General features: G+C 37.3%; 2 protein-coding genes across 3 annotated transcripts in view; both read right to left on the minus strand.

Annotated features, from left to right (window-relative positions):
- LOC127441272 (breast cancer metastasis-suppressor 1 homolog) overlaps positions 1 to 11,824 on the minus strand; it is a 31,413-nt gene extending 19,589 nt beyond the window's left edge. The window contains exons 1-6 of one of the 2 annotated variants that reach the window (XM_051698479.1): positions 10,528 to 11,824; positions 9,428 to 9,649; positions 7,180 to 7,268; positions 6,914 to 7,043; positions 6,749 to 6,828; positions 6,325 to 6,427 (exon numbers count right to left, since the gene is read on the minus strand). In XM_051698479.1, coding sequence (XP_051554439.1) covers positions 6,325 to 6,427; positions 6,749 to 6,828; positions 6,914 to 7,043; positions 7,180 to 7,268; positions 9,428 to 9,635 — 610 coding nt within the window. In that variant the 5' untranslated portion in view covers positions 9,636 to 9,649; positions 10,528 to 11,824. Of the gene's footprint in view, positions 1 to 5,759; positions 6,428 to 6,748; positions 7,044 to 7,178; positions 7,269 to 9,427; positions 9,650 to 10,527 lie in introns of those variants that run through there. The other variant, XR_007897279.1, reaches the window with a different exon arrangement.
- A 1,592-nt stretch (positions 11,825 to 13,416) lies between these two features.
- The window catches only part of LOC127441252 (protein phosphatase 1 regulatory subunit 14B-like), a 30,887-nt gene continuing 28,062 nt past the window's right edge, over positions 13,417 to 16,241 (minus strand). The window contains exons 2-4 of the mRNA XM_051698440.1: positions 15,984 to 16,067; positions 15,449 to 15,481; positions 13,417 to 15,290 (exon numbers count right to left, since the gene is read on the minus strand). Coding sequence (XP_051554400.1) covers positions 15,222 to 15,290; positions 15,449 to 15,481; positions 15,984 to 16,067 — 186 coding nt within the window. The 3' untranslated portion in view covers positions 13,417 to 15,221. The remainder of the gene's footprint in view (positions 15,291 to 15,448; positions 15,482 to 15,983; positions 16,068 to 16,241) is intronic.

Below are 16,241 nucleotides of genomic sequence, written 5' to 3' on the forward strand. Positions count from 1 at the left end.
TCAACTAATGTATACAAAAAATTATTTTCCACAACCTTTTGTATTTAAAACAATGTTAAGCCATAAAAAAAAAGGTTTTAACATTGATAACACCAATGCCATGAAATCAAAAGACAAACATTCTTTTTATATAATTTAAATTATTAATAATAAATTTGTTTTGCTTTTTTGTACACTTGTTCGGCCCTGCACTAATGATTGTATTAAAAATAAGCACAAAATAAACACATAAATAACTTTAAATGTCATTGAAGTGGTTTACCAGCTGAAGGGACAAGGATTTTTTTTCAGGCAATTGACTATTTAAAATATATTTTCTAAGAAATGTGCAAAACAGAGTCAAGCCATTTCATATCATTAAAGATTTGGTTATAGAATGATATCTTTTATTTATTTTTTGCTATTTGAAAGCTTTTTCATGACTAAAAAGGTCAAGGGACATGTTTGTCAACATATTTTGATATTGACCCAAATGTTAGAAATAACCTATTTTGTGAGACACAAAGCTTTCTTTACACAAGGGGCAATAGACGGCTCACAAAACTAAATCCTCCATTGATCTGCATTCAAATCTCAGAACGTTTTACATCTCAGAACGTTTTCATTTTTTTACTCTGGAGAGTAATTTGTAATTAAAACTGATAGTTGCAAGAATTCACACTTGTTATATCCACCACAGCATTACCTATAAAATATTTTTTTAAATCCTCCAGTAACAACTGATTGTGATTGGCCCATTCTGAACAGCGATGCCAAAAGTAAAAGGTGCCACTTGACTAGTGATGGGAAGTCCGATTCATTTCTGCGAACCGGTTCTTTTAGACAGTTCGCTTCCATGAACTGGTTCAAAAACCGATTCAATGGTTCTTTTACGTCCTTATGTAATGACGTCACTTGTACGTTATTCTAACATCCCGGAGTCATGGTTTTCACGCTCAAACATTTAAATAAAGCCATATGTGAACACACATTGCTGATTATTACCTTTTATTCAGTTAACTTATAATAATAATAATGGCATTTATTGTCATCAGAGTTTCATTCTATGATCCTGCATGTCAAATACGACTGATATTGATTACATCTGGGATAAGTTTCCAACATTAAAGTTTTGAACCTAAAGCAACCAATACGGACACTGATGCAAAATGTAGATATGTTCTACATGTCTTACATTTTATTTAATAAAACTAATCATACGAATATTTCCAGTATGCTTTGGTTGTTATTAAAGAAACACATTTCGCCACAGGCTCGTTCATGTCCTCAGTACACGCATGCTCATAGGATCAGCAGCTCACTCATCAGACTCATTGTAATCCTCAGCAAACTTCGACAGTTCATGGGACCAGCTCTTTCAGGTCTTTTTGAGTCGGACACGACGAAGAGCTGACTTAGTGTCATCGTGTTTTTCCGAAAATAAATAAATACATTAAATTTATCAGATGATTTATTCTACGTATTTGATGATTTTCTATAATTCAAGCACTTTTTAAGCACATCTTGGTAAACATTGCAATTTTCAAGGGTTTTCCAGGACTTAAATGTGAAAAAGCCAAATTCAAGTACTTCAAGCACCTTGTACGAACCCTGAAGACAATTATCCAAAGCAAAGAGTAAGTCCACCTCTGAATGGCTCAAAAGAAGCTAAATTTAAGTTTTGATTGGGGTGTGTTGCGCTTAGCGGTATTCAGGGGCACAGTTGGTGTTCAAGGTGGACACAACTGGTAATGTTTCACAACCGAGCATGCATGCATTAAAAATTACTACAGAATTCATTAACAAAAGATTCTTCATGCATGACAAAGGACATCTTCTCTGATAAACCTTTTTCAAATGATTACTTCTTAAATTAACCTAACAGGCAGCACCAAACTACATCAGTCCTGACGGATCTCCTTAAGCCACTAATAAACTAATAATGTACTGATAACATTTTATACTTCCATTCAAATCAAACTTTCAGGACATTCATAACTACATTAATGTATTTTCAGTTTTAACTGTCTATTAAGTGTTGTATAATGCAATAGTGCTAAATGGGTTATTCATGAAAGTTATACAATGTTAATATATTTTATATGACATAAACTACCACAAAGAAGCAATTCTGCGTCTGTATATTCTCTTTTTTTTATTGTTTTTCTACGAAAATATGCACCAGACCAGTGGTTCCCAACTTTTTTTCCCTGAAGCCCCCTCTACTTATATATAAGTCTACATATGCGTTTGCTTGTGTGCGCACGTGAGAGAGCACTATCATCGATGGCCGTGAGAAATGCAAAATTATGATTATTATACAATGATTTTCGGGAACGTGCATTGCCACGGATTTTGCATAACCGTGATAGACATGATACTTTATATATTTCTAGCAGTTGACATTTCTACTGGTCTATTACACATTGACGTAGATGTGGTGAACAATTGGACCAGATGATATTCCATGAGCCAGTTTATGGCAGAGCCCCTCCCTAACTGTCAAGGCAAAGAAGAGTCGCTCCATTTTGATTGGATCGTAGCAGGACCAACACAAACAAATATCAAGCACAGCCATCAGATAAGCTGCTTGGACAACTGCCAGACACCCCTCACAAGGCGGGGAGGACCTTCCAACACGTTGGAAAAGACTTCTCATTGGTCCATGAGTTGTTTCTTAGCAACCTCTCAACCCCCCCCCACCCCCCACCCCCCCATCCTAAAGTTTGCCCCAAGACCAGAGTTGAGATAAAGACCACAGATATTCTTCAAGACCTCTCAAAGCAGCATTAACTTACCATATGGCAAAAGTTGAAACAAAGAAGCCACAAAGACAAATCTTTACATACTAACTTTTAATCCTAACATGAACACAAACTGCAACACAGCCACTCCATGTTTGTTCACAGAAATGTTTATGTAAATTGCAGTTGTTCAGTTAGCACAATAGTTCACACAAACTGAACTATGGTGGTATAAATTAATGCATGTGTAATATGTCATCTTTCAATATCATGTTTGGTCTCTATATCTTCAGAAAAATGCCAAGAGTATTTTTGAAGAGGTTTGGAAAAGGAACAATGCATAGATAAAATTTTAAAGACATTGTTCTAATTACGTACTTTAAAATCTGCAAATGTTCCACACAGAGAAAGGAGGGTGAGACACACTGTGTGGGCCTCCTCCGATGTCAGCAGCCAATCATAACCCTGAAACAAGAAGCACCAAACTGAAATCTCCTCATCAGGAAGGTATAAAACTATCCTCCGGATGACCACACCCTTGTCCTGTATATCTGGCTGTATATCTGCGTGTTCCAGATTGCAAGAACCCTCTCGGTGCTTCCAGGAGATCAGCACTCCTAAGCTCCTTCCTGTCCAAGGCAATTTACATATTTCTAATTCATTGAATGGTCCATTTGCATCATTCTTTTACTGTTAAGGTGAAACTCCTTAGCTGGTGCCCCGAGGATGGAGGGAGGGTGACGTGTGATCAAAAATCACCACATACTTTGGTGTCTTGTGTGAGGCCCAGTTAATTTCAATTGGTGCCAGGGTGATTCTCACTACACAGAGCCATGCTGTTGCTCGATGGTCTCGTTATAAAGCATCAACAAGGTATGCTAATTTAAGAGGTTTTTACAGTCTTGCAGTGCTTGGTTAAGATGTTATAGAATTTTCATGACCATTAAAGATCCAAGAAAAAGAAACCCACAAGCACTTGTCCATGCGACAGCCAGCGCACCTGTGTTAGAGGCAGAATACTGTAAATTTGGTGCGCGTCATCCTCACGCTGTTGTGCAAAGAGGCTGTTATTTGTAGTGACATTTCATGATTTTTGTAATTTAGTTTATGTTTGAGATTTTGCTTATCATGTTGAGTTAGACGAGGACGCTGACATGCTGTTTACTGTTATCGCGCATATTATGGATTCGCACATTTTAATTTGACTCGCTATTTTTCTCAGAATCTCATGTGTGAGTGCAAGATTAATCCGTCATTATTCAAAATGCTGTCTGTAATTTTCACACATAAATAACAAGCAAGAAACTCTGCTTAAACCATCTTCATGTGGCATATCTCTCCCTCGAAAAGAGGGAGGGAGAGGACAGTGCTCACAGCCACGTGAGAGTGCTTTTAATGCAAAAATTACTAACATGCCTCTTTTAAAAGTATTTGGTATATGAGGGAAGATATATTAGGGATTTTTAATTCAGATGGAAAGCTGCAATAATAAGTTCATAACTAAGTGCCCAAATAAGTTTCTGCATTCGCAAGCAGTAATTTTCACTCCAAATGCGAGTAAAACGCTCGCACTGTAGAGCCCTGATTATTGTAAATAATTCACAAAATTTACTGTATCCTGTGTAAATGAAATAGTATTTTTTATTATTATCTTTACTAAAATACAAATACAGTGCATCTGGAAAGTATTCACAGCGCTTCACTTTTTCCACATTTTGTTATGTTACAGCCTTATTCCAAAATGGATTAAATTCATTATTTTCCTCAAAATTCTACAAACAATACCCCATAATGACAACGTGAAAGAAGTTTGTTTGAAATCTTTGCAAATTTATTAAAAAAAAAAAAAAAAAAATCACATGTACATAAGTATTCACAGCCTTAATACTCAATACTTTGTCGAAGCATCTTTGGCACCAATTACAGCCTCAAGTCTTTTTGAGTATGATGCTACAAGCTTGGCACATCTATTTTTGGGCAGTTTCTCCCATTCTTCTTTGCAGGACCTCTCAAGCTCCATCAGGTTGGATGGGGAGCGTCGGTGCACAGCCACTTTCAGATCTCTCCAGAGATGTTCAATCGGGTTCAAATCTGGGCTCTGGCTGGGCCACTCAAGGACATTCATAGAGTTGTCCCGTAGCCACTCCTTTGTTATATTGGCTGTGTGCTTAGGGTCGTTGTCCTGTTGGAAGATGAACCTTCACCCCAGTCTAAGGTCCAAGAGCGCCCTGGAGCAGGTTTTCATCAAGGATGTCTCTGTACATTGCTGCATTCATCTTTCCCACGATCCTGACTAGTCTCCCAGTTCCTGCTGCTGAAAAACATCCCCACAGCATGATGCTGCCACCACCATGCTTCACTGTAGGGATGGTATTGGCCAGGTGATGAGCTGTGCCTGGTTTCCTCCAGACATGACGCTTGCCATTCAGGCCAAAGAGTTCAATCTTTGTTTCATCAGACCAGAGAATTTTGTTTCTCATGGTCTGAGAGTCCTCCAGGTGGGCTGTCATGTGCCTTTTACTGAGGAGTGGCTTCCGTCTGGCCACTCTACCATACAGGCCTGATCGGTGGAGTGCTGCAGAGATGGTTGTTCTTCTGGAAGGTTCTCCTCTCTCCACAGAAAAATGCTGGAGCTCTGTCAGAGTGACCATCGGGTTCTTGGTCACCTCCCTGACTAAGGCCCTTCTCCCCCGATCGCTCAGTTTGGCCGGGCGGCCAGCTCTAGGAAGAGTCCTGGTGGTTCCAAACTTCTTCCATTTACGGATGATGGAGTCCACTGTGCTCATTGGGACCTTCAATGCTGCAGACATTTTTCTGTACCCTTCCCCAGATCTGTGCCTCGATACAATCCTGTCTCGGAGGTCTACAGACAATTTCTTGGACTTCCTGGCTTAGTTTGTGCTCTGACATGCACTGTTAACTGTGGGACCTTATATAGACAGGTGTGTGCCTTTCCAAATCATGTCCAGTCAACTGAATTTACCACAGGTGGACTCCAATCAAGTTGTAGAAACATCTCAAGGATGATCTGTGGAAACAGGATGCACCAGAGCTCAATTTTGAGTGTCATGGCAAAGGCTGTGAATACTTATGTACATGTGATATTTTTCATTTTTTATTTTTAATAAATTTGCAAAGATTTCAAACAAACTTCTTTCATGTTGTCATTATGGGGTATTGTTTGTAGAATTTTGAGGAAAATATTGAATTTAATCCATTTTGGAAAAAGGCTGTAACATAACAAAATGTGGAAAAAGTGAAGCGCTGTGAATACTTTCAGGATGCACTGTATTTGGCAATGAATATAGGTGTTGGATAACTTTTTTTGCTTCAATAAAAATATATATATATATATTTGAAAACTGTGTTTTGTGTTTACTCAGGTTGCCTTTGTTTTATGTTATATCTCATTTGAAGATCTAAAAAAATTTAGTAATAAAAATACACAAAAATAGAAGAAATCAGGACTTTTCACAGCACTGTATTTATTTAGGGTCAAGGTTAGGGTTTGGCTTAGTTTGCAGTAATAATATTTAACTATATTTGCCAACAATAGAAGTCTGTGGTGTTTCCCAGTCTGGATAATTAGATAAACGTGTACGTTTTCCCGAGGTGATGTCTATGCTCTGCTTGTCCTCCTCCAGTTTCCAGATCTTCTCAAGTAGTTCTGTTTTTATGGCATCAAACAAGAGTGTCCTTTCACTCTAGAGAGCAAACAAGCATTTCATTACACACAATAGCACTCCACTGACTCACACAATGACTCATATGATTCAAAATTATCACCGCACTCTTAACAACTAAATAAAAACAACTGTTTTGGCAGAGACATTCAAGTATATCCACTCGGCATTGCGTCTTTCACCATGGTGCTGCCTCTAGAATATGAAAGTGTGCTGTGTACTGTGTATGTTTGGTTGTGTATCTACGTATGTATTTAGAGTATTATTGCTATTAGGCAAGTATGTTTTATGAATAATTTTACATCTACATATATATGTTTGTTGAGCTGTGTATTACCTTACCTCTAGATGTTGTCTTTCCCCCTGCACCTCACATTCATGTTTGTGTCTGACCACCTGCAGATCAAGTTCCCTGTACACCCTTACAGAGGGCAATAATGATAGTCCATATTTGACATACCCATACTGAGGTTATTCTATGGAAGACAGGGATAAATAAACAGCCACCAGCCAATTGTGTTCTCTCCTTCAGGTTCTGTTGTAGTGTTGCCAGAGGTTCTCTGTACTCTCCTGCCTTTCCAGTCAAAACCTCATCCAATTTCATTTTCACCTGGTTCAGACGTTCTTGAAAAAGCCTGCAATCAATGAAAGAAATCTTCCAGAACAACTGTATCTGGTTCTAGCTAAATCTTTAAACCTTCTGTTGGGATTCCTATTGGTCTGAAAATAAAATGCCATCAGCCCTAAACCAATCAAAGAGAAGTATTCTTACTTTTCTTTTTCTGCAGGAATTGTTTTTCTAGGTCAGACATTTCGTCCAGGCACTGTGATCGTCTTCTCTCACAAACTTCATTGTCCATTTCTGACAGAGAGATCACACACTCATCAAACTCTGTTCACTGTCTTATATAATCTCTCCCTGCCAGACTTTACATAAACACAAGGTTATTATAATTTTATGTTTTTAATATAGTTTTACATTTTATTTCATTTCCAATGTCAAATTATGATTTTAGTTTATTTTATTTTTTTATTAATAGAACGCAACAGTCTGGTTTCTTAAAGTCAAAATACCATTAATTTATCCCATAGACACATTTATTTTCAACAATAACTACCGTGAGCAACCAAGTTGTTCATCGATGGTATATGCTTCCGTTGAAGCCATCCGTCTGCATTAATTCAACTTCATTTTTTAAAATCGTGTTTGATAGTGGAATTCAGGGTAAACAACTACATTACCCATGGTCCAGTAGAGGAAGCGTCACCAATCATAGAACCGCAGCCAACAAAGCCTGTGAAATGTGCCTCAGAGCGACCGCCCACTCCCATAATGCACTGTGAATGACGTTATCGAGTCGGTGTGTCTTCACCCTTAAACTACTTGTCTATATGTACATACTGGAATATTTTGCAATAAATGTAAAATATATTGTTTCTATACTTGTAATCAACAACCAAAAATCAATAGTTTTATATATTACCATTGTTTTTTATTCAATGACATCATTCCCTATGCTTGATGGGATTGTAGTCCGTGCTCTCATGAAAGACGGTGAGTACATAGCCTTGTACTTTTGTCTTTTTGTCCGATTTTCAAATACTTATTTGCCTGAAAACAAAGTTTGTGATGTTGTAATTTACCTCAGGGCTGGGGGCCTGGGTAGCTCAGCGAGTATTGACGCTGACTACCACCCCTGGAGTCATGAGTTCGAATCCAGGGTGTTCTGAGTGACTCCAGCCAGGTCTCCTAAGCAACCAAATTGGCCCGGTTGCTAGGGAGGGTAGAGTCACATGGGGTAACCTGCTTGTGGTCACGATTAGTGGTTCACGCTCTCAATGGGGCGCATGGTAAGTTGTGTGTGGATCGCAGAGAGTAGCATGAGCCTCCACACATGCTGGGAGTCTCCACGGTGTCATGCACAACAAGCCACGTGACAAGATGCACAGATTGACAGTCTCAGAAGCGGAGGCAACTGAGACTTGTCCTATGCCACCCAGATTGAGGTGAGTAACAGTGCCACCACAAAGACCTGCTAAGTAGAGGGAATTGGGTATTCCAAATTGGGAGAAAAGGGGATAAAAATAAATAAAAATTAAAAATTTACCTCAGGGCTGGTTGGTTTGGTTCATGGCTTACAACTCTTTTAAGAAGGGTTTTCATATGAACAAAAAAAAAAAGAAATCATAGCCGCAAGGGAGTCTCATGAAAGATGGTGAGTACACAGCCTTGTACTTTTGTCTTATTGTCTGATTTTCAAACACTTTTTTGCCTCAAAACAAAGTTTGTGATGTTGTAATTTACCTCGAGGCTGGTTGGTTTGGTTCATGCCTTACAACTCTTTTATGAAGGATTTTATGAAAAGTCTATGGAAGAAATGAATGGGTTAAATACTTCTGGAACTGAGACAGCTGAATAAGTGGGAGGGCACTGTTGCACCCTATTATTTGTATTATTTTTATTTCTGTTAGTACAATGGTTCTGTTCTGAGCAAACTCAGAGTGCAGCGAATAAAAAAAAAGAAAAAAACGCTCTGATAAGCATCTGAACTGTATTGGTAGACGACATGATCAGATGAGCATCAGCTGATTGCAAGCATGACTAACATGATAATTTTTTTTTTTTTTTCATTTTAGTTAGTTTTAAAGCAATGCAGGTTAGTTTCAATTTTATTATTTTTTGGAATTATTTATTATTTATATATATTTTTTTATATTTAATATTATTTTTTGGAATTTTCATTTCATTTAACTATAATAAGCTTGATTACAACACCACCACATTGTTGCTAAAAGCTGCAGATTCAAGGTCATCATTACAGTTATTGTCTATTGTGTATAACTAATGTAAGGATTTGGGTGGCTGGAGCAGACCGATTCCTCTAAAACTGCTATTCAAAAATATACGACCTGGACATTTCTTCGCAAGATTCACCCAATTACTTTAACATCAATCTAACAACGTTAATGAGAAAACATACTGAGTAAATTATAAATCCATCTGTGGTGATGTAAACAGACCTGAACTCTCTTCATCTTCTTCCTCCTCCTCCTCTGCCACACTCTCCTCCAGGTCACTCTCCCACTCCTCTCCACTCTCCTCCATCGTCTCCTCTTCATCTCCTCCCTCTCTCTCCCGTTCCTCCTCCATCTCATCATTGATCTGAGGAACCTCAGGGTCTGCCTCCATCTCCTCCTCTGATTCTCTTGCAGCAGGCTGAGCAGGCATAACTGTTTATACAACTGCAGTGAAAAGTGTAAGAACAGAACCAAGATTTCATGGTGTCTTGGAACAAAACCTAAAGCACACTTAAAATTCACGCTGTTCTTGTTGTTGAGTAAAATTAGTACTTTTGATGTGTATATAATGGCAACTGACTAAATTAAAGACCTCTAGAGGACACTACTATGAACTTACTATCACACAGAGACTTGATTAGACCCTATTAAACTAATAAGTTCAATGACTACTCATGTTGTGTACATCCTCTAAAGGCCACACAGCACTGAGCATACATCACAAGCTTATTACACATTCTGCAGACCTATGGCTCATGCATTATGAGCTCTAATGTATGCAAGTGATATTAACCCTTGTGCGTCAATAAAAAAAAGTTACTCAGAGGTCCTTTGAGGACAAAAATGTCCACATCAAAAAAACTGCCATAATAATATTATATTTTAATATTATTTTCCACTTTCAATGAGTTAATTTTTTTAACCAACATCAGTCCTGCTCAAAACTACCAAATATTCATTCATGTTCAGGATTTTAACCCCTTCCATATACTAAATGCTAAGGGGATTTTTTTTATTATTATTATTATTTCTTTTTTATTTTTTGGGGATTATCACAGTCTGGGATATGTCAATGATTAGCAACAACATTGATTTTGATGCATTATTAATTTTTGTGCAGTGTCAGATTTAAAAAAAAAAAAAAAAAAAAAAAAAAAATCAGGACCCCTGACTTAGATTTTTTTAACCAACATCAGTCCTGATCATAATTACCAAATATTTATTTTCAGGATTTTAACCCTTTAAATGCCAGGGTTTTTTTTTTATAATGATACACATTTTATCACACACACATACACACAAATTTCTCAATGCACACATACAAGTTCCCGGACATTTATGGAGGGAATTGCCCTAGCCCTCACCCTCCGATCCAGCAGGTCCCAGACGTGCTCAATGATCCGGGCTCCTCGCTGGCCATGGCAGAACACTGACATTCCTGTCTTGCTGGAAATCACACACAGAACGAGCAGTATGGCTGGTGGCATTGTCATGCTGGAGGGTCAAGTCAGGATGAGCCTGCAGGGAGGGTACCACATGAGGGAGGAGGATGTCTTCCCTGTAACACACAGTGTTGAGATTGCCTGCAATGACAACAAGCTCAGTCCGATGATGCTGTGACACACCGCCCCAGACCATGACAGACCCTCCACCTCCAAATCGATCCCACTCCAGAGTACAGGCCTCTGTGTAACGCTTATTCCTTTGATGATAAACGTGAGTCCGACCATCACCCCTGGTGAGACAAAACCGCAACTCGTCAGTGAAGAGCACTTTTTGCCAGTCCTGTCTGGTCCAGCAAAGGTGGGTTTGTGCCCATAGGCGACGTTGTTACCGGTGATGCCTTACAACAGGCCTACAAACCCTCAGTCCAGCCTCTCTCAGCCTATTGCAGACAGTCTGAGCACCGATGGAGGGATTGTGCATTCCTGGTGTATCTCGGACAGTTGTTGTTGCCATCTTGTACCTGTCCCGCAGGTGTGATATTCGGATGTACCGATCCTGTTCAGGTGTTGTTACACGTGGTCTGCCACTGCGAGGACGATCAGCTGTCCTTCCTGTCTCCCTGTAGTGCTGTCTTAGGCGTCTCACAGTACGGACATTGCAATTTATTGCCCTAGCCACATCTGCAGTCCTCATGCCTCCATGCAGCATGCCTAAGGCACGTTCACACAGATGAGCAGGGACCCTGGGCATCTTTCTTTTGGTGTTTTTCAGAGTCAGTAGAAAGGTCTCTTTAGTGTCCTAAGTTTTTATAACTGTGACCTTAATTCCCTATCATCTGTAAGCTGTTAGTGTCTTAACGAATATTCAACAGGTGCATGTTCATTAATTGTTTATGGTTCATTGAACAAGCATGGAAAACATTGTTTAAACCCTTTACAATAAAGATCTGTAAAGTTATTTGGATTTTGACCAAATAATCTTTAAAATATAGTGTCCTGAAAAAGGGACGTTTCTTTTTTTGCTGCGTATATATATATATATATATATATATATATATATATATATATATATATATATATATATATATTGTCCTATTGTGCACTTCTATTTATACTTTAAATTCACTTTTTCTTTTTATCATTTTTATTATTATTATTATTATTATCTCTGTCTTGTTGCTGTATTGTTTGTGCACTGGAAGCTTCTGTCATCAAGACAAATTCCTTGTATGTGTAAACATGATTCTGATAATGATACTTTGTTACGTTGTAACGAATCTCTTCTCCCGATGCTCCATCGCCTCATCAATATAAACGATTCAAGACACGGGATAACGACACATGACGATCTTATAAACTCTAAAAAAAAGTGCATAAACCACAGCAAAATAATTTACCTCCTAGTCTTTTGTTGATAAAGTCATGGAAGACACATTCTTTCGACTGAATTTTTATATCAAGTCCAGTTGACATCGGACAGTCTACTTCCTCAGCCTTAATGCGTTTGTTTCAACATAATGCTGTTTCGATGGGCTGGCCAATGAACGGACGCCTCGCTGCTTTAACAATCCAATAGAAACAAGGAGGTGAAGAAACGTGGTGTCATCGGTGTTAGTACGGTGATTAAACTGGCCAATAGGAGTCGGATGTATATAAATTGTAGTTATTGACATTTCAAGGATTTTTAGTTTTTAGTGCCCCTCACAGACATGGGGAAAATGGGGTAAGATGCCAGCCGCCCCCTTTAATTTTCTTCTTGACCATAGATGCAACTAAATTTGATCTCAACCCATTTATTGAATGGTTATGCTCTTATAAATCTTGACTTTTAGTCTGAACATCAACATTTGTGAGATTTATTCCATCTGAACATTGGATATGAAAAGTTTTTATTTCTATTATTAATGGTGAATGTGTGGACACAAGAATAAATATAGATTTGTAGGGTAAAAAACATTGTTTTAATTTCAAAGTAAAAAGTTACATTTAAATCCTTGGTGTAAGATGTCCACCTCAGAATTGTGAATTTATTAATCATAACCAATTGAGTGGAATAATTCAATCTGAATTCATAGTTTATTGCTATTATTAAATAACAGCAATATAATATGAAAATAATATAGGCCCACACTTCATAGAATGGTACAGTATATTTTAATTGAGATATCTCTTTGACTGGGATTCTGTTATTTGATGTGTCCATCATTATTTAATTATTCAACTAATTTCATCAATTTACATAAAATATTTTATGTAGTATTATACACAAAGGACAAATATAAAAAAATAAAATAAAATAAAATAAATATTATATAACATAAGATAACATAAGAATCATAATCTACCCAAAAAATTGCAAGTAGATGATTCTTACATAACAATTTGCATTCATGTACAAAAAAATCCCCCCAAGAATAATTAATAAATGAACAATGTACTGAATCTGAGAGGTTGTGTTATAATAAAGAAAAATAATATTAAAGGTATTAATGTATATTATAGGAGTCGGAGTACAACATACCAGTGCGTTTAACAACTCGCAAGGATACCCTAAAAAGAGAAGTCACTCACTCTATTTCAAGGGGCATACTTGAAATATTACAGATGGACAGAGCAGGTAAACAATTTTAAATACAAAATATGCTGATTATTAAATAAGGAACATTTTGAACACAGTCCTACCACTGGGTTACTAATTTAAAAACTTGCAATAAATATTTCTTTTTATTCAGTCGAGTAAAGAAAATCAAACTGCCACACATTAAATGTCATTAAACATATTTTTATTAAAGTTGCATAAAAGTGTAACAAAATTGGGCAAATACAAGACAGTTTAGTATTGCTACGAGATTTTTTTTTTCTCCAAAAAGGTATGACCATGAGCACAATCTTACACAATTGCTTAAATGTTTCCTATTTCTTAAATTTCTTTTAAGTCCAGTTCATTCTTTCAATCCTCCCATGTCCCAATGGACATGGAAAATAGGAATCAACTGCACTACAATGTTGACACAATGATAAAAATGGACAATTTCATTATATGTTATCTACAAAATGCTCTGTATGCTATAGTCAACTACCTTTTCTAAAAAAAAAAAAAAAAAACACTGAAAGTACAAGAACATTTTGCATCCTAAAGCTGCAAAAGGATTTCCATTTTGCAGCTAATTTTTTCTTCTTTTGTGTTTTGTATTCATCAAATGTTATTTTTTATTTTTTTGGTTTTTTTGGTTTTCATAACATAAACATAACCTAAGGCAACAACTGAAGGTATTGAGGGTGACTCTCATCTTAAAAGAAATGTGTGAAGAGCAGGTAAAAGAAAGAATATGAATAGTGGGGGCCCAAAATAATGAATAAGTGAGCAGATGGAGGAAAGATTGTGGGAAAAAAGGACCTATGTGGGGGATAGTTTTGCACCTGCTTTCATGTAATCCACACCTGAACTCAGCAGGGATGCAGAGGGACTTTAATAAATAATGCATAAGCCTATGTTTGTGTGCATCATAAATATCAGTGATAACAGTGTATGCGATGGAAATAGCTCTTCCAGTATTGAAATGATGCATGTTAAGAGCACCAAGTGTGACTATTGGCCCTCTTATTACAGCATTTGATTTGCTGAGACAAAAGAGCAGATGGCTTTCTAGTAAAGATGATTTAACAGAGTCATGTGAGAGGATTAAGTCTAAATGAACACTTGGCAGTGTCCATGACATGCTGTATAGTTTGTCTACCATGCTCTTATCCTTTCATTCTCTCCCTATTCCTCTCTTTCTGTCTCTGGAGGAGCCAGCATACACATCTGTAGATCCACAGCTGTGGTTTGTGATGTGTGTGTAGTTATTTATCCAGATCCCTGAGGGTGGTGTGGCGTTTGACAGTGTGTGGTGTGTGTGTGTGTGGGAGAAAAAAAAATCATAGCTGCATTTTTAACACAAAGCTCCCTCCATCTGTAAAAATCATGACACTGAAGTAACTCCCTCTACATTACATACCTTCAATCTCTTTATTAGTTCTGCTGTAATAAACATTATCCATTGCTGCTCCTGATTTAAGCCCTTAACTGCACAATTATAGAACAAAGAGGAGGATCAAAAACAGAAAAGCAAAAAAAATCTGGAAGGCCACTTCTTTTGGATCTCCTCATACATTGTTATGTACAAATGATCGTCACAGTTTCACAAACAACCGACAGTACCGGGAGTTTTGAAAAGAAATGAAAACCAAATTCTAAAAAACCAAAACCATGCATAGAAACAAAACTAAATGTATAACAATATGAAAATATGGTGTCTGAAAACACTTCAAAAACAAATCTTTCCCCCTTTACAAAAAAATGAAATAGATTAAAATAACATTAATGTTAACAAAATGAGAAAAAAATAAGCCCTGCTTATAAGGATCTGATTGGCTAGACTCTCCTATAACCCTTCCTCCATCTCCTCCACAACTGATGCAAAGGAGTCATGGGATTGGATGAGCACCAGCTCAGGGCTGAATAGTCATGCCCCTAAAATTGGGACTGGAGGGATTGGATTGGTTGAGGAGCGGTGGAAGTGGGAGGAGCTTCATTTCTTCTGAGGAGTGCTGAGCTTCTGCATGCCACGGATCCTGTCCAGCAATTCAGCTACAAACTCCTGCAGAAGTGAAAAGGAGCACAATTAAAAATATAAATATTATACAGTTTAACCCAAGTACATGCATTTAAATTTTAAGATACAAGTAGGCCTGCACAGGATCTGCACTCACAGAATACAGATTCCTCACGGGTTTATATATAAGATAATGTACTCACTTCAGTAGGTTTATAACAGTCTACCAGCAGCTCCTGTTGGAATATAAAGGGAAAAAAGTCACACAAATTAATTGTCTGTTAAAAGCTAAAGCTGAAATTAATTAAAAAAAATTCAAAAAAGGACAATTTGTATTCTGTGCAGTGTTCCCACTGTCATGGAAAACCTGTAAATATCAGGCAATTTTATTTTTGTTTGTGATTTGAGATTTTTTTTTTAGGTCAGAAACTAAATTAATACAATCTTTAAAAGTCATGAAAATTGCCCTTATGAATATACATTTTTCTAGTTATGTTCTGCACTAAAATGTTATCGGCTAGGTAATACTCTTAGAAGACTTGCTCACAAGTCATAGTGATGTCTGATTGAATCATTCTTTGAGTCAGTTCTTTCAATGACTCACAAATGGGTCTGAATGATAACTGTTTTTAAATCGGTATATATTTGATTCGATTTTTTTTATTTTTAAAATCAGTATCCATTTATCACTGGAAAGGTCATGGAAAAGATATCCAAATTTATTGGTCAAAAAGATACCTTGACCCTAGCGGCACGGTCTACGTCATTCTCCATATCCAACAGTTCATCCACATCAATCTCTAGCTCTGGAATTGCTTCCTCCTGTAACACACACATATGCACATCATGAAACAACAGGAAAAGATCAGTTTAGATCATGGATATGTCTATATTGAAATACCCCTGGGATGTAACAGCTAATTGGAAATTACATGACTATACTCAGTAATCGCCTACAGCTCTTGGAAAACTGGGCAGTGTTCCCAGAGGACAAAG

This window comes from Myxocyprinus asiaticus, chromosome 1, assembly GCF_019703515.2.
Source record: "Myxocyprinus asiaticus isolate MX2 ecotype Aquarium Trade chromosome 1, UBuf_Myxa_2, whole genome shotgun sequence".
Lineage (NCBI taxonomy): Eukaryota > Metazoa > Chordata > Actinopteri > Cypriniformes > Catostomidae > Myxocyprinus > Myxocyprinus asiaticus.